Raw genomic sequence first — 23,976 nt, 5'->3', positions numbered from 1 at the left:
CTGTTTAGCACCAATGATGGATCCTTTAAAACCCCATTGTGGTCCCACAGGGACACACTCAACTAATCCTCCGCTTTTAAGATTTTATTTGTGCAATAAATGGATGACAAGGTTTGCAAGTACATAACAAAATGAATAGGTTTATAAATGCAGCCTTTCAGCAGTGCAGTATGGAGTAAAATGCTGCAGAGGTAAAGTGTTTAAGCGCATTTCTTCCCTACCTCATTCATATTTCAAGCAGTAATATGCTCATTTGTTTATCAGGCTGGTCTTTTTATTATATTAAATTATATTATATATTTTTGTGTTTTTTTTTTGTTTTTCAAGCATATTTTTAAAGAATCAACCTGGCAAAGATTTTAATACTAATAATTCAAGTTTATATGACACCCTGTTATCTCAAAGGGCCTCATACAGCTTTGCCTGCTTAGCAAAGTAAAACATGAAATGATAATAGGCGAAAGATTAGGTTCACCCAAGGTAGAAAACAACAGCAGCTGTTTAACAGCCATATAGTAACAGAGTGGGAGTCAGACAAATCACACAGTTGGGCAAGAGGGGGGTGAAAGAGGCTGGATGTAACTGAACACTTAACGAATTCAAAACTTGAACCTGGGAAGGGTCTTTGGAATCCAGTGTCAGGAACTGGCTGGATGAGGACGAGTGTGGTGGAAGCCTCCTTCCCAGGTGCCCCACAGGGAGGACAAAGAAGATGAGAATTTTGACCCAGGGTCCTGGTGGTGGGACTCTGGGGAGGAGACTGGGGAAGGGACGAGCTGGAAGGTCCTGGAAGCAGCAGGTTGGAGAGTGGGTGGAGGGGGGAGCAGAAGAAGGCGGCCCTTCCAGGATGGGGCTGGAGGCAGAGCATCTCAGTGTGAGTGCAGATGCAGACAGGGAGGAATGGTAGGGTACGCCTGCCATCCCGCAGTAAGACAGTCTGAGTCCTGCTGCCTCTCCTCCTCTCATACCCTGCTCCAGGAAAGGCCTGCATGTTGCTGAGCAAAGGACCAGACAGGCCCAGAGGAGGAGCTCACACACACCCCATCACAGTCTTCGTCTGTTGGGGAGGGCTCCAGAGTGAGAAGCTAGAAGGGAAAGGCGGGGCCAGAGGTCAGTTTCCAGCAATGTCTCAAGCTGAAGGAGTCGAGCCTGGGAGACCTAGCTGTGTTACCTTCTGTGAATAAAAGTCAATTGCATTCCAAGCCTCCAGCCTTTTCCTGACTTGCAGAGACCTGGCATTTCCCTATCAGCCTTGTGACATCCAGGCACCATCTTTCCATGACACATAGTCTAGCACTGATATCTCATCCTGTCCCATAAACCTGGGTTGGGGATCCAGGGTCACATTCCCACCAGGAATGGCCTGTTCAAAGAAGGGCTGAAACAGGAGGACTGTTAAAAAGGAACGTTTTTCCCGAAAGGTGTATAATGAAGACGCCAAGCGAACTTCCCTGGGGAGAGCGTTCCACAGATGGGGAGCCACTGCAGAGAAGGCCCATTCTTGTGTTGCCACCCTCCAGACCTCTCAAGGAAGAGGCACGTGAAGAAGGGCTTCAGTGTCATTAGGCCTGAGACTCACCCAAGTGAAGGTTGTGTTTTTGCTAATAAAGAGTTAACTCCAACTTTGAATGGTGCAATGTACTGCTGGCTCGCTCTTTAACATTGGTGGACTATATTCCCATCATCCCTTACTGCTGGTTGTGCTGATTGGGGCTGGTGGGAATTGTAGTCCTGCATATCTGGTTGGCAAAGGCTGTCCTAGAAAATAAAGATCTCTTTGGTTTTAAGTAACTTAATTATGGTAGAGCATCATAGCTGCCAAGTTTTCCCTTTTCTCGCGAGGAAGCCTATTCAGCATAAGGGAAAATCCCTTAAAATAATGGATAACTTGGCAGCTATGTAGAGCATGTGGAACCATGCATTTATTACCACAGTTTCTGAATATTCATCACTGTGGAAGGAAACCATGAATTGATGTCAATGTGTGATTTATTTCAATACAATGAGTATTTTGTGTTTTTGCTTTTTTAAATTTAATTTGAGGGACCAGCTGTTTTAACTTTTCGTATAAGAATTTAATTAGTATATAATAGCACAGTTAATTAAATACAAATCAATAGTTTAAAACAACTAATTGATATTTAATATGTATGGGAAAAATAACTTAGTTGTAATATAATTAACTCAATATTAAATAAGTGTTGGAATTGCAATTATGTCTTTACAGCGATTATAAAGTTTATTGTTCTTTAATAAACATGCAATTAGGCAGGAATGAGCTCAGAAAATTATTAAACAGGTATTATTGGCCTATTAAACATTTATTACCATTCCTGATGGGATTCAGCTGCACAATAGCACAAATTGTGATGACGTTAATAAACCTTTACTACCCCTTTGCAATAGCATTTTTGTGTGCTGCTGCATCTGAAACCTCAAGCTCTCCATGACTTTTGTATAATGTAATTGCCTTCAAAGTGAGCCGTAAAATTGCTAGGGAAAGGAGGGAGGGGTTGATGAAGGAAGGGAAGAAGAATGACTCAGCACAACCTGAGCCCATTTTCCACATTTGTCATCTTCGGCCCCATAATTCAGTAGTGGAGCACTTAAGATCCCCAGCATCTTAAGTTAGAAAGAACAGGTGCCAGTTGTTGAGATAGGGCCTCTGCCCTTCACACCAGAGATTCCCTGCCAGTCAGAGTAGCCATTACTGGGCTAAATGAACTGACAGTGTGACTTTATATAAGGCAGTGCCTTACGTTGCTGAGTGGAGTGTGTAGCACCCCAGAAAGATGCTAAAGGAACATGAAATGGATAAATTTGGGCGCTGTGGTCTAAACCACCGAGCCTAGGGCTTGCCGATCAGAAGGTCAGCGGATGGAATCCCCGTGACAGAGTGAGCTTCCGTTGCTCGGTCCCAGCTCCTGCCCACCTAGCAATTTAGAAGCACATCAAAGTGCAAGTAGATAAATAGGTACTGCTCTGGCGGGAAGGTAAACGGCGTTTCCATGTGCTGCTCTAGTTCACCAGAAGTGGCTTAGTCATGCTGACCACATGACCCAGAAGCTGTCTGCAGACGAACGCCGGATCCCTCGCCTATAGAGAGAGATGAGCGTCACAACCCCAGAGACGTCCGCAACTGGACCTAATGGTCAGGGGTCCCTTTACCTTTACCTTTTCTGCCTGCAGAGCTGTTCATCCCTCAGCAATGTCACTCCTCTGACAACCTGTGTAGGCTTCTCCTTCTCCTTCTCCTACTACCGTACCTCGGTTTAAGTACACAATTGGTTCCGGAAGTCTGTACTTAACCTGAAGAGTATTTAACCTGAAGTGAACTTTCCCAATGAAAGTAATGGAAAGTGGATTAATCCATTTCAGACGGTCTGTGGAGTACTCAACCTGAAGCGTATTTAACCTGAAGTATGAGTGTAATTGGTTCTGGAAGTCCGTACTTAACCTGAAGTGTACTTAACCTGAAGCAAACTTTCCCATTGAAAGTAATGGAAAATGGATTAATCCGTTCCAGACGGGTCCGCGGAGGACTTAAACTGAAAGTACTCAAATCAAAGCGTTCTTAAACCGAGGTACAGTGGTACCTCGACTTACGAAGGCGATCCGTTCCACGGCGCTCTTCTGAAGTCGAAAACTTCTGAAGTCGAAGCGTCCATTTTCGGCATGAGCAGAATGTGTGCACTGCTTCTGCGCATGCGCAGAACACGCACACGGTGAAAATACTTCCGGGTTAGCGGACTTCAGAAGTCGAAACCTTCGGAAGTCAAGGCATTCAGAAGTCAAGGTACCACTGTATGACTGTATTAGCTTTGGAATGGAGGGAGGGGAGGGGAGGATAATTGCTGGAAAGTAAAAACACCAGATCCTAAGAGCACTGGCGGAGGAAGAGGAGTGGGGGGGAGCGCACCGCCCCCGGAAGCACGAGCCCGGTGGGGTGCCATTGGGGCTGCGTCCCCCCCTGCACGCTGGGTGCTACGCCCCCCACAGGCGGTGTGCCACAACCACGGGGTGTGTGCCAGCCCTGTCCCCGCCTGCTCTCCGTCCCCACTGATGCCGGAGCATGAAGCTCTGCCACTGCCTAAGAGCAGCCCTGGTGGCCTATCTAGTGCTGTATTCTGGTCCCATGTGGTGCCCATCCTTAGTGCCTCTGGGAAGCCCACAAGTGGTACCATAATCATGCACATTTCATTAGCGTGTCCACCCACTGATTTTACTCATAGTCATAATGCATGCATACCCATACATTATATTTATTCATCAAAAACTAAGGAAACTAAAACTTAATTTTTCAACTCCCCCCATTGTATACCGTATTTTTCGCTCCATAAGATACACTTTTTTCCTCCTAAAAAGTAAGGGGAAGTGTCTGTGTATCTTATGGAGCGAATGTGTGGTCCCTGGCAGCGGGCGGAGATGGGGACTTGTGTTCCTGGAGTGGCGGGGGCATGGCACTTTGCCTGTGCGAGCATCCTAATGGCAGTGCCCACGTGAGCGTCCCCCGCCCTTGCGAGGAGGTGGGGAAAGGCGAGGCGGGGAAAGAGGGCTTTAGAACACTCTTTAGAGTTCCCTCTGTCTGAGGGGCTTTGTGACTTGCATGAGAGCAACCAGGAGCCAGCGTGCTCTGTCAAATTGGGACAGGGAGCTCCCTCCAAGCAATATATTTGCCTCTTACCCCAAAGCTTAGCTTCCAGATGCCCATGTGTGTCTGAAGGCTCTGAGGGAGACGTTGCCTAGAAGTAGAGGAAATGGGTCTCTTTATCCCTTGGATGAGCAAGTAAGGCTGGCAGGCAACACTTTTGGGTTTTGTTTGCAAGGTGAGGTGGCAAACTTCACTTTTGCTCTGTTTTGGTTTTGCATTTTTATGTTGTGATCTTCAAATGGAGGGCAGTATACAAATTAAGAACAACAATGCCTGATCTAGACAAGCTCTCTCTCTCTCTCTCTCCACCCTGCTCCCCCAGCGTCCTCTCTCCCGGGGAGCAGATGTAGTTGCAGCAGGAATTTGCTACGACTTAATGCCACAGAGAGAGAGAGAGAGAGAGGGAGAGAGAGAGAGAGAGAGAGAGAGAGAGAGAGAGAGAGAGAGAGAGAGAGAGAGAGAGAGGTGCTATTGCCAGAGCCAAGTAATGTCTGAGCAAACATTGCCTAGGGAGGTAGATGTTGTGGCTGGAGAATGAGGCTCATTGAAAAGAGCAGTGGCGGCTGTTGGTGCAGCCGCCGGGAAAGCCGATGAGTTCAGTTTGGGCAACTGTGACTCTGTCTTGGGAGACTTATGGCAGCTGAGGGAGCTGGGGTGCTGCTCCAGACAACATTAGAGTGTGCCTGGCATACTTGGGGGATGATTCCAAGTTTGAAACTCATGCACATGCCTGGCTATTTTTTTTAAAAAAAGACTCATCTGATTCTCCATGGTCCCCTATAGCTAAAGCATTGTTAAGTGCTGTGTGCTTTGCTCTCTGAGCTGTAGATTTTCTCTTGCATATGAAAGGGCTTGGGGGGTGGAACCCGGCTCAGAGATTCAGGCCTTCAGCGCAGCAGCATCAAGACACCTTGAAGGAGCAGTTAAGCATTTAAATATGCCTTTAGCTATAAAAGCTTTAGCAAACTCTTAATGTATTTGCAGCATGAATTATCATAATGCTGTGGGTGCTTGCATTGTTCCGTCTCATCATGAGGATAGCAATGTATTTTTTAAAAGTGTAAAATGAGGCCCCCTTGAGAGCAAACTTGAAATAAGACCTCAAATCCAGAATTATGCTTTGATCCATTGAAACTTGAATGTTACAATGTGGACTTTTGCCTTTATGGCTGGGGCCTCCGAATGGATCGGGTGCAATACAGTAGCAGATCTAGAGGACGGGAAGCCCATACCTCAGCTCTTTGCCACATTTCTAAAATTAAAAACATCCCAAAAGTTGTTGTGCTTTTTATAGGAAGACCCCAAAATTGTTGAGCCAACCTGTGTAGGGAATCTGGTAAAGAGGCCCAAACACTGCATCAGGCATAGGCAAACTCGGCCCTCCAGATGTTTTGGGACTACAACTCCCATCATCCCTGACCACTGGTCCTGTTAGCTAGGATTGTGCTCCCTCTCACATGTAATGCTTTCTCCCAGGAATCTCACCTGAAGCTGCTTACTCTGGCCACAATGCCCACTCCTAGTTTTCTCCTAGTTTCTGTCTGTCTCTCTGACCTGATATTACTGGATACAGGTCCTCCTAGCTGCAAGTCTGCATTCAGCTCTGGCCCACCCTGGGCGCCGGCAACTCATGCTGCAGCGCTGCTTTGGGCCCAAGTTGTTTAGAGCTTTGTAAATGAACAGAGGTGCCTAGGGCTGGTAAAGTTATTACTGTATTTAAGGCAGAAAATGCTACAAGCAGCCCTTGTTTTCCCAGGCAGCAAAAACGCAACAGTTAAATGACCAGCTATTTTCTGCCCTTTCATGGCACCAAAAATCACCATCAGATCTGAACTGGCCCAAAGTCTTTTGCTGCCTGAGGCACAGGGCAAGATGCCGACTTCCTGCATTCCATGTGTAGAGGATTACTAGACTGGCTGTTGTATCAATGGTGAATGGGCTAGTGGCACCTAGATTCTAATGAGGAACTCCAGACCTCCAGTGCAGTTGGGTTGGCCTGTCTTTTAGGCACTAGTTCAATTGCTCATGAGGCATAGCTGCCAAGTTTTCCCTTTTCTCGCGAGGAAGCCTATTCAGCATAAGGGAAAATCCCTGTAAAAAAGGGATAACTTGGCAGCTATGTCATGAGGTGATGCCTTGTAACCTGAGAGCCTATTTACATTTCCCCCCCTGCATATTATCTTTTATCCCTTTGTACACTGTATAGATGTTATGTATGATCTGATGTAAATGAATAAAATATATCCCACTGCATCTGAGGGTAACAGACTAGCTTAGGGGTGTAAGGTAGGCTGCATGGAATACTGCTTTGTTTTCTCCCTGCCACCTGAAGCAGCTGTCCCATTCTGTTTAAAAGTAGGGCTGGCCCTCCAATAAGTAGAAACTGTTTCTATGGCTTAGATCTTTGGGCTAAACCTGCAGAGGTTTCCGCTTTACATGTGCCTTTATTGATGGGCCCTCGTTCTGGATTCATCCACTAGCCGCATCAATCAACAGCAATAAACAGGACCCCATCCATGCAAAAGAGATGGGTAATTATGTAATTACATTTCACAATTAGCAGGAAAGGGGGAAAGGGGGAAGGGAAGCTGATTTGTTTGGTTCTGTTGTTGAAGCCACTGTTTATTGTGGCTGATAAGTTTAGTTAATTTGGTGCTTTTAATTACATTTTGATACCTCGGCAGTTCATTAGAGGCTTGATAAGGATCGATGATACCTTTGGTTTCATATCAGCAAAGGCATGAATAACAGCTTGTTTACTTCTCCAGTTTTATACGGATAAGACAAGTGATCCTGAAATGAGGATGCTGCTGAAGCCCTATTGATGGGCCTCTCCCTGCTTGGACTTGTTTAAAAGGGAGAAAAAATGATTAATTCTGAACCTGGGGGCAGCTGTGTACAAATGGCAGTCCCAAAGGTCCCTTTTATGGTGGTTTCATAGCTGCCAAGTTATCCCTTTTTTAAAGGGAAATTCCCTTATGCTTAATAGGCTTCCTCGCGAGAAAAGGGAAAACTTGGCAGCTATGCGGTTTCCTTATGCTGAACACAACAGGACTGAAAATGGCTTTTGGCATATATCCAGATGTTTCATGAACTTTTAGGAGCCTGCTATCTAAATGGTGAGGCTATTCAGGATACGGGAACTAGGATTGTTGGATGCCATAAACCAGGGATTGGGAACTGTCCCAGATGCTGGTCAGCTCCATCTCCCATCAACACCAGCCAGCAGGCCAATGCTAGTCAGTCACAATTGGAGTCAGAGCCAAACAACATCTGCAGGGCCACACATGTTTTAGCCTCAATGGCTGCCATATGGCCCACCATGACCTGTGCTCATCTCTCCAAGAAAACTGAATCACTAAAAGTTACCACCTTTCACAGTGGATCACTTTTTACGTTGCAAATTTTGGAGGCAGCATTGAGAAATAATACTGCCCTCACGTTGGCATGGCTGTGACAGCATCCTCACCATTTAAAAGAAATAGTGTTTTGTGAAACACCGACCTGTTACAAACACTGTTTATAATTGGCTTGATCAGCAGTTTTCTCGCTGATTTGGAATGGTGATGTGGCAGCAAGTAATGGGGGAGGTAAACCACATGATAGAAGATCCTTCAACCAGATTTTCTTTTGCAGTTTAGCTGAGGCTGGTCACCAGTCTCATGTGTTGGGAACCATTTGAGATACCAGAGTTACTTGTGTTAGATTTTGGAAAATGACATTCATCATATTTCAGTTTCTGCAATTTCTCCCCCTCTGCTCCTCCATTCTGCAGGGATGGCAAACACATGGCCCCCCTAGAAGGGATGGCAAACACATGGCCCCCCTAGAAGTCATTGGACCCCAACTCTCAACCCTGACTATTGGGTATTCTGACTGGGACTGATGGGAGTTCGAATCCAACAACACTTGTAGGGCCAGTAGTTCCCATTCCTGTCACATGGGCTAGAAAGAAAAGTTACTTCCATGAGCACATGCCTTTCTCGTGCCCTTAACTACAGCTTGTTCTCTCTCCATCTGAAATTTGTAGTGGAAAGGTTGCTTTGGGCCCTGTTATTGGCATCAATTCCTGCCTGCCCTGAGGCCCAGTAATTCTCTGTTTGCAAATGAAGTAGTAGATATAAAAAAGGACCACAGGCACACTAAACAAACATCAAAAGAACTTTGATCAGCAAGGCCGCACAAAATGAGAGAGAGACCCAGTCATATATGTCTGGGCCACAGGCAAGGCAGAACACGTTGCCTTAATTCTTTCTGCTGTGCCATGTGGTGGTTTTGTTTGAAGAATCTGCAAGGTGTTTTTACGCACTGCAAGATATATATACACATACAGATGCATGGTGAAGGTGGAAAACACACACAGACAGCCGTCTCCTTTAAAAAATAAATAAATCCATGCTTAGATCCATTTCTCTGCCTTTTTGCTGATAGCCAGGCAGCTCCTATAAGAAAGCAAGAGATCAAAGACATGTACTTCCTCAGGCCTTGGCGTTCAGCCACTTTACAGGCCAGCTGTTTTGCTTTGAAAGGGCATGGAGCCTGAAGACAGATTTATCTCTCCTTCAAGGTCCCATGTTCTATTTTATCACACAGTCTGCTAAGTGAACGGGATTAGGGAGCTCTCATTACTTGCATGTGTTGAAGAGCAGAGATTTATTGAGCATCCTCCTCAACATAAACAGAGCGTCTGAAGCAAACACTCAGGATAGGAGTTTCCATTGGGGAGTGGAAGTTAGCTGGGCACTGGGGGTGGGACAGGACCTGGATTTGTTCGTTAATAATCCATACACAATTCAGGTGGGAGGAATGGAAGAGTCGATGCTGGGATTTGTGTAGCAATGTCCCTCCCTCCCCAGGAAATGAAACACAGGACACAGTGAATAAATTTAAGTGGGCGGAAAGGCCACAACTTTATTGGTTTCGGATGTTGAGCGGTATTGGCTTAGGCATTGGAACCTAACCGACTATATCTGACTGTAACCCGTGTGTTACAGTCTGGGAGAAATTAACCACCAGAAAGGAGCCCAGTGATGTAAATCTACTGAGACACCTCCTGTGGCCACCGTTGGGGGGTGCCATCAGGCCCTGACCTCCGTAGGCCCAGGACAAAGCAACCGCCCCCGGAACCCCTTTAACGGGGTTAAATCTCCAAATCGCGGGCAGAGGATGACGCAATCTGCCCCCCCATTTCTCTTATGCAAATTTCCAATGCCTAACCGCCAATCGAGCCCCAAAGGCTCGCCGCCAATACCCTCACACCCGCAACCAATGCTCTAACCCCCTGACTAGGTCCCCCAACCAAATATCGTTCCCCCGTGGTGATAAATGAACCCCATCTTCGCGATAAAGGGCTGCTTCAGTGCGTGTCAATTCCGGGTGAGCGATTATCTGACCGTTAAGGTCCAGCACCCTGCGCATCACAAACGAATTCAGAAGCCTCCTGGATTTGTTCAAAGCTTTAGGGCAGTGCCCGTCACGCCAAACACGTCTCTGCAAAAGGCAGGACCACAGCAGCGTCATCCCAGGGAAAGAAGCCAGCAACTTATCAAAGTCCTCAAAGATGCTTAATTTCAAATCCACGGCGTTCCTGTACGCCAAATCATTCTCCCCCAGCTGTATGACCAGCGCGTGGGGGGGCCCAACTGAAGCAGCCCTGGCCTGGACAGCTGGCAAGAGTTCGCTCCATCGCATTCCCCTCCGGGAAATCCATGAGACTTTCACATTTTCTGGGAGGCTGAGACCGTTCCCCAGACCCGTTTCGACTGCCCTTTTCTGGGCCCAATGGACGATGCTGTGACCCGCTATCCACACCGAGATGGAGTGCCCACCTGAAAGAAGAAGATGACAGGCGGGGATCAGTCGGGGAGAGGGCTAAGGGGTGGGGCGCAGGTATCCCTTGTAAGCATTCGATTTCCACCTCCCCAGGTCCTGAATCCTTTCGGACGACAAACCCATGTGCATAGCGGAGGTAGCTGCTCCAATACGAAAGGAGTGGGCCGAGAAATGGCTGGGTTCCAGGCCACATGCTGCTATAGCTTTACGAAGAACTCGGGTGAACTGGGTACGCGTGAGTTTGGAATTGTCTTCGTGAACCAACAGAGGGTCAGTGCCAGCCGGCCTCAGGGAAAGGAAACGCCTTAGATCTCGTACTGGACATGGGCCGTGACTGCCAGTTGCTGGCAGGCGAATGGTGGCCCCCAATCCCCGCTGGTCAGTTTTCGATCGGCGAATGTGCACGACCGCTAAGGAATTGGATAAGGACACATCCTGCATCCTGATCCCCCGGGAGAGACCATTGGGGTGGTCTTCACACACTACCTCTCCTACCCTTAGGGCCCCGAAAAAAGCTAAAGAAAAGGCTGCTGCAAACAGACTGGATTCGTAGTCGGACCAGCAAAGGGGACTCAGGTGGGTGTGAATTTGACACAGGAGATCGAAAGTGATGGGCCTTCTTGGGTCGCGAGCCGGCGGCTGCAACCTGCGCCATCCTTCCATGGCTCTGCGTAGATGGAAATTGTCACAGGGGTCCCTGGAGTAGAGTGATTTGCAAAAGAATGAAATGGCCGCCGTGTGCAAATTGAGTGTTTTAGCTGCGCGACCCAATTCCTTGAGGTGAACCGCATATTGCATTACCTCCCTTTCCGAAGGGGGGTCCAGTGGTGCGGAAACGGGACCCTTAAGTCTGAAACTCAAAAATTCGTTCCACGCGCGCTTATAAGAGTTAAACGTGGAGGGGGCAACTGATGCAAATACTCCCTTCAAGATTTCTCGCTCCCAAGGCTCCATAGGGACTCCGGGAACGGCTCTGGCCACTGCTGTGCCTCCGGTGCCAGCGAGCGGAAGCGGTCCATCTGGAAACGAGATAATGCATCCACGATATCGTTATTTACCCCTGGAACGAACTTTGCTGTGAATTGCATGTTTAATTCTAGGCTGCGCAGCACAAAAGCCCGCAGAAGGGCGGAAACCCTGGTGGAACGGGATGATTGTCGCGAAAGGACGCTGACCACCGCCTGGTTGTCGGTCCTAAAGCAGACCCGGCGGTTCCTGAATTCCGCAGCCCACAAGTGCACCGCGGCCACTATTGGAAAAAATTCTAAGAAAGTCAGGTCACGTGTGATGTCTGAGTCATGCCAGCTTGCTGGCCAAGGCTGAGCGCACCATCTGCCCTTAAAGTAAACACCAAAACCCAAGGACCCTGCTGCGTCCGACTGCACCTGGAAATCGGAACTCAAGCTCAGATTGTCCTGCCAAAGTGACACCCCGTTGAAATGATCCAGAAAGGTCAGCCAGGCCTCGAGGTCGGCTCTTACCCCCTTGGGCAAGCGGACTCTATGGTAAGGCCGCTTGAGACCCACTGACAGCCTCGCTAGTCGACGGCAGAAAGGGCGTCCCGGCGAAATGACCCTGCATGCGAAGTTAAGATGGCCAAGTAGCGATTGAATTTGTTTAAGGGTAACCTTTTTGAGGGGGATGAGTTGCGAGATTAGTTCCTTAAGGGCAGTGAGCTTATCCATCGGTAAGCGCGATGTTTGCGCCACGGTGTCCAATTCTATCCCTAAGTAAGTTAATCTAACCACGGGCCCTTCGGTTTTATCGGCCGCCAGGGGCACCCCAAGTTCCTGAGTAAGGGCAGCGAAGGCCCGCATCAGGCCTGCGCAGTCCGCGTTATTTCCCTTACCCACGAAGAGGAAGTCGTCTAAGTAATGTGTGACGCCCGCTAATCCTGTTCTAAAGCGGAGGGCCCAGTCCAGAAACGTGCTGAAAGCCTCAAATGCTGCGCACGCAACCGAACAGCCCATGGGCATGGCTTTGTCTATGAAGTACGCCCCCTCAAACCTAAAGCCCAACCATTTGAAGTCGTGAGGGTGAACTGGCAGAAGGCGAAATGCCGACTCAATATCACATTTGGCCATCAAGGCCCCTTTCCCAAATTGTCTAACCAACTTAACGGCTTGGTCAAAGGAAGCGTATTTCACTGTACAAAGTTCCTGCGGGATTCCATCGTTCACCGATTTACCAATAGGGAAAGAGAGGTTGTGAATGAGTCTGAATTCACCCGGTGTCTTTTTTGGCACAATTCCTAGGGGGGAAATGTGGAGTCCGGGAATGGGCGGTGCCTCGAAGGGGCCCGCCACCCGACCGGCAGCTATTTCCTTATTGATTTTCTTGATTGCTATGTCTGGTCTCTCCCGCAGAGACTTTTGGTTGGGCGGGTCGCCCGTTAAAGGTGGGAAAAGGACCGGGATTCTGAAGCCTTGAGAGAAACCGTCCCAGATGTACTTAGATGCACTGATGTTGGGGTAGAGGTCTAGGAGTGAACGCAGGGGGGGGAGCTTTATGGGGGAGCGTGCTATCGTCAACGATGTGCTAGTATCTATTTTGGCCAGGGGCTGATCCTTGCGCACTTCCCTGAGGGTTCCTGGAACCCTGGTTGGAGCCACCGCCTCTTCCTCCCCGAAAGGGCTGCCTCCCCTTGAAGCAAGATACCCCAGAGTGCTGTCCGAGACACTTGTCGCACTCATGCGCGTACTTACAATTGGGCCTCTGACAAAGGCCCCTGTTAAATTCCCAGCAGACCCTACGACGGGGGTCCTTCCTGGGTTCCAACCTGAGAGACTTTTGAGGCTCCGCCTGCTTCTTTTCGACATAGGGGACCACGTGGTTGCTCCAGAAATGCTGATTCCTCTGGTCCCAGCGAGTCTTTGCGTTTTGAGAGGCGTTTCTACGGAAATCTTCATCATAGTTTAGTGCCGCTGCCTCCCCGGCCATTGAATAGGCCAACCTGACATCCGCTATGTAAGCCATCAAATGCATGGCCCTCTTGGGGTACGCTGCCGAAATCACAGCCACCCAAATATGTATGCCCTCGTGCCAGTTGTCAAAAGTACGCTCTGCGCGTGGGGTTCTAACCTTGCGCCTGCCATACTGCTTCCTCTTCTCCCCTTTCCCTAACATGTGGGACAAGGGCAGGAGAGTGAAGACATCTATGAAGTCCCCGTTCAGTATCTTTTCCCGCTTACGGTTTGAAAGGTGGGACCCCAGCACTATGTCAGTGTCCGCACAGGTGGAGACTTTTACTTCGGGAACCACAGCACCGCCCCGGCACTCTAGCGTACCATTAAAGGACTTCCGATGGGAGCTAGCCCTCCTCCTATGCACCCAGGCCGGGAGGCCCATCTGGTCCTCAGCCACCCCCCAATAATCCTCCATAGGGATGTCCGCGTCTGAGTCGGAAGACGTACCTGATTCATCATCGGAGTCGTCCTTCCTGCTGCGCTTCCGCTTGTCGGTCTTCTTCTTCGCCTTCCCACCTTGATGTCCCTCTTCGGTGGCTGGGGCCACACTGGCGGGCTCAGGCCCCGAGCTGATGGCCTCTGGAGCCGAGCTCCAACCTGCAGCCGGCTGAAGCGGTCCAGGGCGCGTCTGCGCCTGCACCATCTGAGACCTGAGGTGATCTGAAACAGACTGAGCAGACAGGAGGGGGGACGGAGGGGCCCGACCCACGTCTTGAGAGGAGTCGCGTGGACCTTGGTGGGGGGTCTGAACACCTGCTTGCGCTGCCTGTGGCGTGTTGGTAACCTGCTGTGAGTTATGGATGAATGAAACCGATGTACCTTGCGAGACTCCGCTAGCCTGTTGAGAAGGCTGCGCTAAGACCTGGACCTGATGCGAGTTAGCCATGAAGGAGGCTCCAATAGCCTGTTGAGAAGGCTGCGCTGTAGCCTGGACCTGATGAGGGTTAGGCATGAAGGAGGCAGCTGTAGCCTGGACCTGATGAGGGTTAGGCAGGGAGGAGGCAGATGTGCCCCCTCGTGCCTCTGCGTCCTGCCGCTGACTAGGGAAAAAAGCGGCAGATGCGCCGAGAGCATCCCCACTACTGGCCTGAGAACTGAGAAGGGAGAAATTATTCGCGAAAGACATCGATGTGCCCGGGCGGGCACCATCATCCCGCTGCGTGCTGGTAAGCAAGGGGCCAGGGGCTCCCCCACTGCTAGTCTGCGAACTAAGAAGGGAGAAATTGGAGGAGCTAGATGCCTGACTATCTTCCGGAGGAGTCTCAGCGACACATGTCAGGGAGCTGGAAACACTGCTTTGCGACGCCCGGTTCGCCGAGGCGAGAGATACACACAATGGGGCCAATGTGCTGCACAGAGGACCAAGCTGATTACAGATATTTTGCAAATTAGAAGCCACCTGGGCGAGGGCCTCAGGGTTGAAGGCCGGAGCGGGGCCCACTGATGCGTTATTAATGGCGGCTGGAGGGGCTGCACCCTTAGCTCTGTTCCGCAGGCTGCGACCAGCCATGGCCCTGCAGGTTATCAAGGGATTCGAACTAAATCAAAAAAGGCAGCAACGGTATATAGTAACGCCGTGCCCAATAGCTAACTCGAGTGGAGAAGGGACGAATCGGAAATTCCTTCTATGAAGCCGGTCAGGCTAAACAAATCCTACGCCAATCAACAATATAATGCGGTGATGACTAAAATTAATTCGGATATTAAATTATTATGCAAATCAACTAGGATACTACCAGTAACGATGCTATGCTAACTAAATTCTCAAATGCAGGCAGGCAACCTTTACAATCAGATTCTAGAAGAGACCCAATGAACTGCCATTCAACGATAGAAGGAAGCAAGGAGCAGTAATCAATTGTCGAGAGCAAGCAAACAAATGCAACGCCAATAAATCGACGGTAAATCAGGCACAAACGCAATTTCGGTCAACAAACAATTGACATATGAAAACCCCGCCCAAGCAGCACGCCAATTAAGGCCAGACTCAGAACAAGCACAAGAGGATGCAGCGGGGTGCACTGCTAAGCCTGCTACTAAAATGACCTTCCTAAAATGGCAGCCGCAGGCAGCACGCAAGGCCACTCTCAAAATGGCGGACGCTGGAAATGACCCTCTTAAAATGGATGCCACAGCTAGCACAGAAGGCCACTCTCAAAATGGCGGCCACTGGAATTGACCCTCTTAAAATGGATGCCACAGCTAGCCCAGAAGGCCACTCTCAAAATGGCGGCCGCTGGAAATGACCCTCTTAAAATGGTTGCCACAGCCAGCACAGGAGGCCACTCTCAAAATGGCGGCCGCTGGGAATGACCCACGCAAGATGGCTACCGCAGCCGTGACACGTGGCCAGTCTCAAAATGGCGCCCAGAGCTGCCTCACCCGGGTCACGTGAAGAGGGGGCACTTTGAATTATTTGCTTTATAGCTTTAAAGGGAGCGGGCTAAGCGCCAAGGGAGCAAAAACCCCGCTGGAAATGACCCTCCTAAAAATGAAGAGTACTCACTGCGACCTCAGATCAAGAGCGACCTCAAATCACCGGCGACCCGGAAGCGGCTGCGGAGATGAGAGCGCTACCAGCTGCGCGGAGGGAGGATCAGCTGGGGCACTCTCCTTTACCGCCTGGAGGTCACCGACGAGGAAGCGCTAGCGGCGCGCACCACGGCAAACGGAAGCTGACGGAGCCCCGGGCCCGCCAAAGGTGTCGGCGGCGGCTGCAGCAGCGGGTTAGGGAAGCCGGCGAAGGAGAGCTCGTCCGTGGCGTGCACTGCGGGAGCCTGCTGGCGATGGCGGGGGCGGCGGCTGCCGCTGCGGAAGAGACGCGCCCCGCACACAGGGAGAAGAAGGAGGCCCAGGCGCCGGTGCTAGTGGGCGTCCGGAGGTGTCTGCGGCGGCGGAGGTGGCTGCAGCGGCGGAGGTAGCCGCAGCGGCGGATCGAGCAATCCAGGAAGCCCGGCGGTCCAGGGGCTCGTGCCGGCGATCACGGCGCTGCAAATGATCCACAGAATAGCGCAACAGGTAGGTGGAAGAGGGAAATGGAGAGGGAGGAGTTTTCGATCCAACGACGAGATCCAACGACGAGGTCCGAAGGTTGAACTTCCAGCTCTGGGATCCGGGGCGAAAGAGGACGCGTTCCCGCCCCGCCCCGGTTTAAATGGACGGAAGCCCCGCCCCAGCTGACCCGATTGGCCAGCCCGTTTATGACGTGGCGGGGCTTCCCCCCTCGCGAGAGGGCTGAAACTCAGCCCCCATCGCGAGAGTTCTGTCGGGCCAAGCCCACAACCCCACCTCCGTGATAGCGGAAGTGGTTTTAGTACAATCACCCAGTGCCTGTGCTTGGTGTTTGCATCACAGCTCAGATATATCTTTGAGTGTACCAGGGATAGGGAAGCAGCAACACGATGGGTATAGCATGATAGCACTGAAATGAATTGGTGCCTGAATATAAGTGATTTTGTTCACATCTGATTGAAAAGCGTCCATGGATTTTTTGTTTATATATTTACATATTATCTGCATGCATGTGTTTATAGATAGACAAGACAGATATGGATATTGAATATATACCCCATGCCTTCAATATAGGTGGCAGCTAATGAAGCAGAAACTGTTGTCTGTTTGCTTGTTTTATTGGGAAGCACTTCTAAACCACTTAATGGTTTGTTTGTTTTAATAAAAACAAAACAACTGCAAGAGATATAGAAAACAAACAATAAAGCAGTATAATAAAATCAGTAAGCCAGAATAAATAAATAAATAAGCAAGCAAGCACATAAAAACAGGAACAGGTAAAAGCAAGACATCAGAAATAATAGGGTCCGATCCATAGCTGCCAAGTTTTCCCTTTTCTCGCGAGGAAGCCTATTAAGCATAAGGGAATTTCCCTTAAAAAAAGGGATAACTTGGCAGCTATGGTCCGATCTCATAGGAAAATTCTGGGTGAAACAAGGACAATGGAATGCATTTGGATTAGTAGATCTGTTGCTGGTGCTGCACCTGCACCACTGCTGTTAACTCCCTGCTTCAGGGCCTTATGACCACAGCTGCTGGCACTTTATAGTGAGTGCCTTGCCATTCTTTTGGCAGGTACAGCTGTACAGGGGCCTCCATAGCAGAAAAGCACATCTCCTTCCCCTGTTGCTGGAGGGAAACCTTGGCATCTAGTAAGGCTACACCTTCCAACCAGGGTCTCTTAAAATGCTCTTTGATCCAGACTGTTTTTTCTTTCTTTCTTTTTGCAAATGCCTCCCATTTTTAGTCAACAGTTTTGCTGATCACCATCTACTTTGCTGTCTTTTGCAGAACTTGGTCTCCCAAAGAGAGGATGTTGTCTGGTCTTTGGGTTCATGTTCAAGGATAAGTACCGGCGAATGACTGAAGGTTAGTGCAATGTCTTTGCCTCTGTTATTTTCACTTGTTCTGCCCATTCTCCTCCCCATGCAGTCAACCACTTCCACCTGTTTTGTTAACTTAGATCACATACGCACAGTAGAGGCAAGTTCTTTACTCAATACTGGGTGTACTCATGCAAATTATAATAATAATTTATTATTTATACCCCGCCCATCTGGCTGGGTTTCTGTTCTGAGTAAACTGCAATAAGGAAGCAGGGCCATCCCAAGGCATTTTGGCACCAGAGGCACACCCCAAAATGGTGCCCCTCCTCTCCACCATGAAGGAAGATCAGGAACAAGCAGGGAAGAAAGCTCAACAAGGGACCCAGGTGGCGCTGTGGTTAAACCACTGAGCCTAGGGCTTGCTGATCAGAAGGTCGGCGGTTCGAATCCCTGTGACGGGGTGAGCTCCCGTTGCTTGGTCCCAGCTCCTGCCAACCTAGCAGTTCGAAAGCACGTCAAAATGCAAGTAGATAAATAGGAACCGCTACAGCGGGAAGGTAAACGGCGTTTCCATGTGCTGCTCTGGTTCTTCAGAAGTGGCTTTGTCATGCTGGTCACATGACCTGGAAGCTGTACGCCGGCTCCCTCGGCCAATAATGCGAGATGAGCGCGCAACCCCAGAGTCGGTCACGACTGGACCTAATGGTCAGGGGTCCCTTTACCTTTACCTTTTACCCCTGTGGATTCTGCTGCCTGAGGCAATCGCCTCACCTTGCCTCATGGGTGGGCAGGTCCTGTAAGAGAGAGTACCCTCCCATAGACTTCCTGTCCCAACACTTCCTGCTTCCTTTCTGGATCCTGATCCAGCAGGGCTTTTCTTATGTTCTTATGAGCCACTGCACTTAGATCAGCAGTGGAAAGCCTTAGGTCTGGGGCCAAATGTCACCCTCTGGACCTCTCTACATGATTCTTAGGATTCTTCCCAAGCCACAGCACTCACCCACCCTGCTTCATACCCTCGTGAGTGTTTTTGCCTGTCTGAAATGTGTCATTGAACCCTGGTAACGCCTCTGGCTTGCTAGATGGAAGATATGTGTGTGTGTAGAAACTAGACTTCTAGTTTCTCCACCTACTTTTGCATTTGGCCTCACATCCTCAGGAGGTTGCCCAGATGGAACTGCTGCTGCTGCTGCTCCACCTCCCCATTGATGCTTCCTTGCTCACCCACCTCTCCCTGTGGTCAAAGAGTTAGTGAGCAACTGTTGGCGGTGTTCCTATTATGTATATCTCAAGCCTTATATTTGGTTGGAAGATTAAAGCCTTTGGGTTATAGCTGCTGGCTGGAACTTGGAAGCTAGGGTGGTAATTTCACTTGGTACCTGAGGGTTCTTCAACTTTATTGCAGAAAATATCTGTCAAAAACCTTTTCTAAATGCAGATGGAGGCTTCAGCTTGCAAAATTGGTGGTTAGCTGTAGCTCTGGAACAGAGAAGCAACATTACATCATGGCTTTAAAGCTGCCTAAGCAAGCATCCCTCTCAGGGATGATGGTTCCATGGGGCCCACGTGAGCTCTTTCCTACAAAATGCAAACGTATATTACTGTTAATTCCCTCCACCAGCCAAGCATCTTATAAGCAACCACTGATTAACTGTTTCAATAGATGTGCGTAATTGTGAACAGAAATCATTAAACCATTAAAAACACTTGCAAGTAAACTCAGTTAGCATCTCAGCAGCCTATAGCTTTGACACTTGCTGTTTTGATGCAACAGATGGAGTCTCTAACACTGCCATATTTAATGCCATTGGTGTCAAAAGTGGAAACAGGCAGAGATGATCTTCAAATTGCTTATCCTTGACCACAGAAGTTGATAGTACGTCTTCCTTTCTGCTGACTATAATTACATTCCAAGTTGCTGGTTCCACAGAAGGGTCAGGAACAAACCAGGGAAAACGGTTGCATTTATGTGATCCCCTCCTTCTGGGTAGTTTATGAAAAGTCCCTTTGTGCTAAGGGCATCCATCTTTCTTTCTCTTCAACAATGATATTATCTTTGATCTGCCAAATCCTGGCTCAAGCTACAACACTCATTGGGTTATTTTGGGCAATCACTGTCTCACAGCCTAGCCCAGCCTTTCTCAACCTTGAGTCCCTACAGCTTGTTGGACTACAACTCCCATCATTCCTAGCCAGCATGACCCACTGGTCAGGGATGATTGGAATTGTAGTTAAAGAACATCTGGGGACCCAAGGTTAAGAAAGGCTGGCCAAATCTAGGAAAGAGGGTTGTTGTTCTGAGGAAGAAAGTAGGGCAGGAGGAAGAAACACATGCATGGTGTTCTGCAAACCTTAATAAATTATGTAGTTATAGTTTATAAAATAAAGCAGTTGTGGCAAGTGTAGGGGACCCTTGGTCCTCCAGATGTTGTTAGACTACAACTGTCATTGCCATTGGCTATGTTGGCAGGGACTAAGAGAAGTTGGAGCCCAACAACATCTGGGCTGGCAAGGTTTCCTGACCCGTGAGCCTGTAGCAGGGGAGAATAGTAGCTTATCAACAGTTCTACAACCCTTACCCAGTAAGAGCTTATGATACTATACTCAACCAACCACATTTCACAATGTAATCACAAGAGGAATAGGTATGAAACCTTGTAATTACATGGTTCAGAATATAAATTTGCTTAACTTAAAAGTTGTAATATTGGAATGCAACGCAAATATAACTGTATTTCCTTGTATTCTTTAGCCGTTCATGAGGCTTCGCATATATGCAGAGAAAGAGAGTTTTGATTTAATTTGCATTTAGCAAATTCTGGAAGGAGAATTCTTTTATTTTACTTTTTGCCTCATCATATAGTGAAAGGGCCAAGAAATTATAGGCTAGGGAGATGGCTAACAAAGAATGAACAAGAAAGCTTTCACAAAAGCCAGTGTCTGCCTGGGTTGGACGTAGTGCTTCATCAGATAAAGATGGAGAACACAAGTTCTCTATACCTTCCTGTCGGAATGTTAAGGAAGGTGGGAGAGGATATACTGTTTTGATATTATCTCTCCTCACCCGCACTAGTGAGTAAACAGCAGAGCACGTTCCCTTTGCAACTTATTGGAAGCAAGCTGATGATTCGTTAGAATCCTTTAATTAAGCAATCCAGTCTGACTTGTTCAGTCTGGGTTATTCCTGATAAGTTTCCACTTTTATTTCCCTCTTAAAATAATAATAACAACAACAATCTTTATTACGGTCCATAGACCCATCAATTCGCTACCAAGCGATACACAGCTGGGACACCCCGCCCTCAAACCACTCAGACATCTTACTCAAATTCGGAATAGGAAACATTAGTTCTTGTGACCACCGATAAAAACTTTGCCACTGCTAGTGTTCTGGCATTTGACTGGTCTTCCAATAGGAACCTGATATAGAAATCCTCTGATTTTCCTGGGAGCAAGGCTAGCAGGGGTGAAATCACTTCAGCCCTAGCTTGCTCAAACTTCCCACAGTGCAGCACAATGTGTTTTATAGAATCTACATCATGGGTGCACGAGTACAGTCTTTCCTGGTAGGGTACTCCTCTCATCCTGCCCTCCAGCACTGCAGAGGGGAAAACATTCAGTCTTGCTTTTGTGAACAGCCTTCGGTAGTTTGGCACTGTCAAGTTTTGAATATAGGCTGCTGGCTTAAAGACATGCCCATATTGTACTCCTACTGCCAATGGACTGCAGATCGCAAGTGATTGATGTCGTAGATCACTGTGTGAATTATCCCAAAGTCTTTGCTTTAAGGTCTTTAGGGCACCTTCATATCCCAGGCAATAGAGTTGGGTGGGTGACAGACCTAAAGCAGTGGCTTTTCTCGCCATGGTTTTCTGCCATTGGCTGATGTATTCCTCATTGTTCAGGTATTTATACAGTCCCTCCCCAAGTTCAAATACTGCAATCTTGAGCCAATGTTTTAGTGCAGCCCACCATGCCTTTGTTGAAATTGGGCATTCACCTGTTTCTAGCAGGAGTATGGAATTTTGAACACAATTGGGCACCTGAAGCAAGGATCGAATAAATTGTGCTTGGAAGCCATCTAGCTTAGGCAGGTCCCCATTCTGCCAGACGTTTGCTGCGTACAGGATTTGGGGGACAGTTTTTGCATTGAATACTTTTAGAGCTGCTAGTACATACTTGCCGCCCTTTGTATGGAAGAATCGAAGTATGGCTACTTTTGTAATCTCCGCCTTTTGAAGGGAGGTTTGCCAGTGGTACTTCCATGATCTTGTATGGTGGAATGTTAGTCCTAAATAGCTGAAATGTTTAATCTGTTCAAGTTCATGGCCATCCAGCGACCAGTTTAACCGGAAAAAGCTTCTTTCAAATACTAGGATTTTTGATTTTTCATAATTTATTGTTAAGCCATTTCCAAGACAATAATCAGAAAATTTCATCAACAGGTGTTTCAAACCCGGTCTGGTGCGTGAAATTATGGCCGCGTCATCAGCATAAAGCAGCAAGGGGGTCCTTCTTATACCTATTTTTGGAAGGTGACCATCTGCATCCATTAGGCACTCTTCTAGATCATTTAGGAATAAGCAAAACAATGTTGGGGCCAGGACACAACCCTGTCGAACCCCCCTACTCATTTCGATTTTATTTGATAGCTGTCCCTGCTGACCGCATCGGACCTGCAGTTTGGTTTCGTTATATAGGGCTTTTATAAGAAAGAGGAGACGTTTGTCCTGTATTATCTGATCTAATTTGGTCCACAAATGGGATCTGGGGACAGAATCGAATACTGACTTCAGATCCATAAATGCCACAAAGAGCTTGCCCTGAAGCGGCCTGGTATATTTTTCGGCTAGGAAAGACAGCATTAGGCAGTGGTCTGTGGTTGAGTGATTCTCTCGATAGGCTGCCTGGGCTTCAGATAGGATGTTATATTCATTAAGAAAAGTTGTCAGTTTATTACTTAGGAAGCAGGCATACAACTTCCCAATTACTGATAGCAGGCTAATTGGCCTGTAATTTGAAGGTTCTTTAGGGTCGCCTTTCTTGAATATTGGGACGACTATAGCCTGCTTCCAGCTTTGTGGTACTTTGCCTGAGCTGTTTACCACTGTGAAAAGGGTCAACACAGACTCAACACAGTCTTCTATAAAACTAAGAATAAAGTTTTACTCACATTCCGTTCACAGCAGCAATCTGAAGGCAGGCTTTAGCTTGCGGTACAGTGAAAAGAAGGCTGGGCTACATCTCAGACTTTCTGTTTGTGGGCTGAATCCTATGTGAAGCTTGAGCCATGCGCTGGCCACTGGCAGAGGAAGAGGAGTGCAAGAGGAGCGCCCCACCCCCGGCAGCGCAATCCCGGTGGGGTGACATTGTGGCTGCCCCCTGCCTGTGCTGGGTTCCCTGCGCCGCAGGCGGTGCGCCACGCGCCCAGGACAGCACGCCACCAGGATGCATGCCAGCCCCCCCCCCACCTGCCCTCCGTCCCCCAGTGCTGGAGCATGAAGCTCTGCCACTGGTGCTGGCCAAGAACCAGGAGAGTGAGATTGAAAGTCCAAGAGTAAAAGAGTAAGAGTCCAAGAGAGAGATGGTTGTGGGGCCAGAGCTTTTATCTGGTCAGCTAGGGTCATGCCCATCTACCTTGTCACACGCAGGGGGAGGAAGCTCCAGAGCAGGTATGACAGGAAGTCCTCCCTAACTGGAGCTACATTGCCCTGTGTGTCCATTGTAGGCAACAGGAAAATATTGTACTTGACTGCTCTAGTAATAATACACCCCACATTTCCTGATACTCTGAAGCTTTCTAAGCTTTCTCTACGGTTACACTGTGCCATTAAAAAGTCTGCTTTGGTGGTGTTCGCTCAGAATTACTGTCTGAATAGCAATTTACGCTGAGGACTCAGATTTAGGATATAGTATAAAGAAACTTGTAAATCAATTTAGAACTTAATGTGTAAAAAAAAATTATTTCATTTTTGTGTCCAAGGTGCTTGTAATTAGCAAGCCATTTTTGAATTAAACCAAAGGCAGTTTCTACTTTGCTTATAGAAGCAGCTGCACTAGTTGTGGGGGGTGGGGGTGGGGATTGCTTTTCCCAGCAATATGATGTTGTGATTTGAGTGTTGGAAAGAATGACAAGGAGGTTCCAACAACAGAAATTATTACTTAAGGGAAGAGGTCTGGTTCTTTCATA

General features: G+C 48.4%; 1 protein-coding gene across 1 annotated transcript in view; it reads left to right on the top strand.

The window, feature by feature from the left end:
• The window catches only part of KIRREL3 (kirre like nephrin family adhesion molecule 3), a 733,484-nt gene that overhangs the window by 397,377 nt on the left and 312,131 nt on the right, over positions 1-23,976 (top strand). The window contains exon 2 of the mRNA XM_088657681.1: positions 17,752-17,829. Within this exon, the coding sequence (XP_088513807.1) occupies positions 17,752-17,829 (78 nt within the window). The remainder of the gene's footprint in view (positions 1-17,751; positions 17,830-23,976) is intronic.

The sequence above is a fragment of the Zootoca vivipara genome, chromosome 14, assembly GCF_965207765.1.
Source record: "Zootoca vivipara chromosome 14, rZooViv2.hap1.1, whole genome shotgun sequence".
NCBI lineage: Eukaryota > Metazoa > Chordata > Lepidosauria > Squamata > Lacertidae > Zootoca > Zootoca vivipara.
The sequence above is the reverse complement of the archived record's forward strand: the minus strand, read 5'-3'. Positions and strand labels throughout refer to the sequence as shown.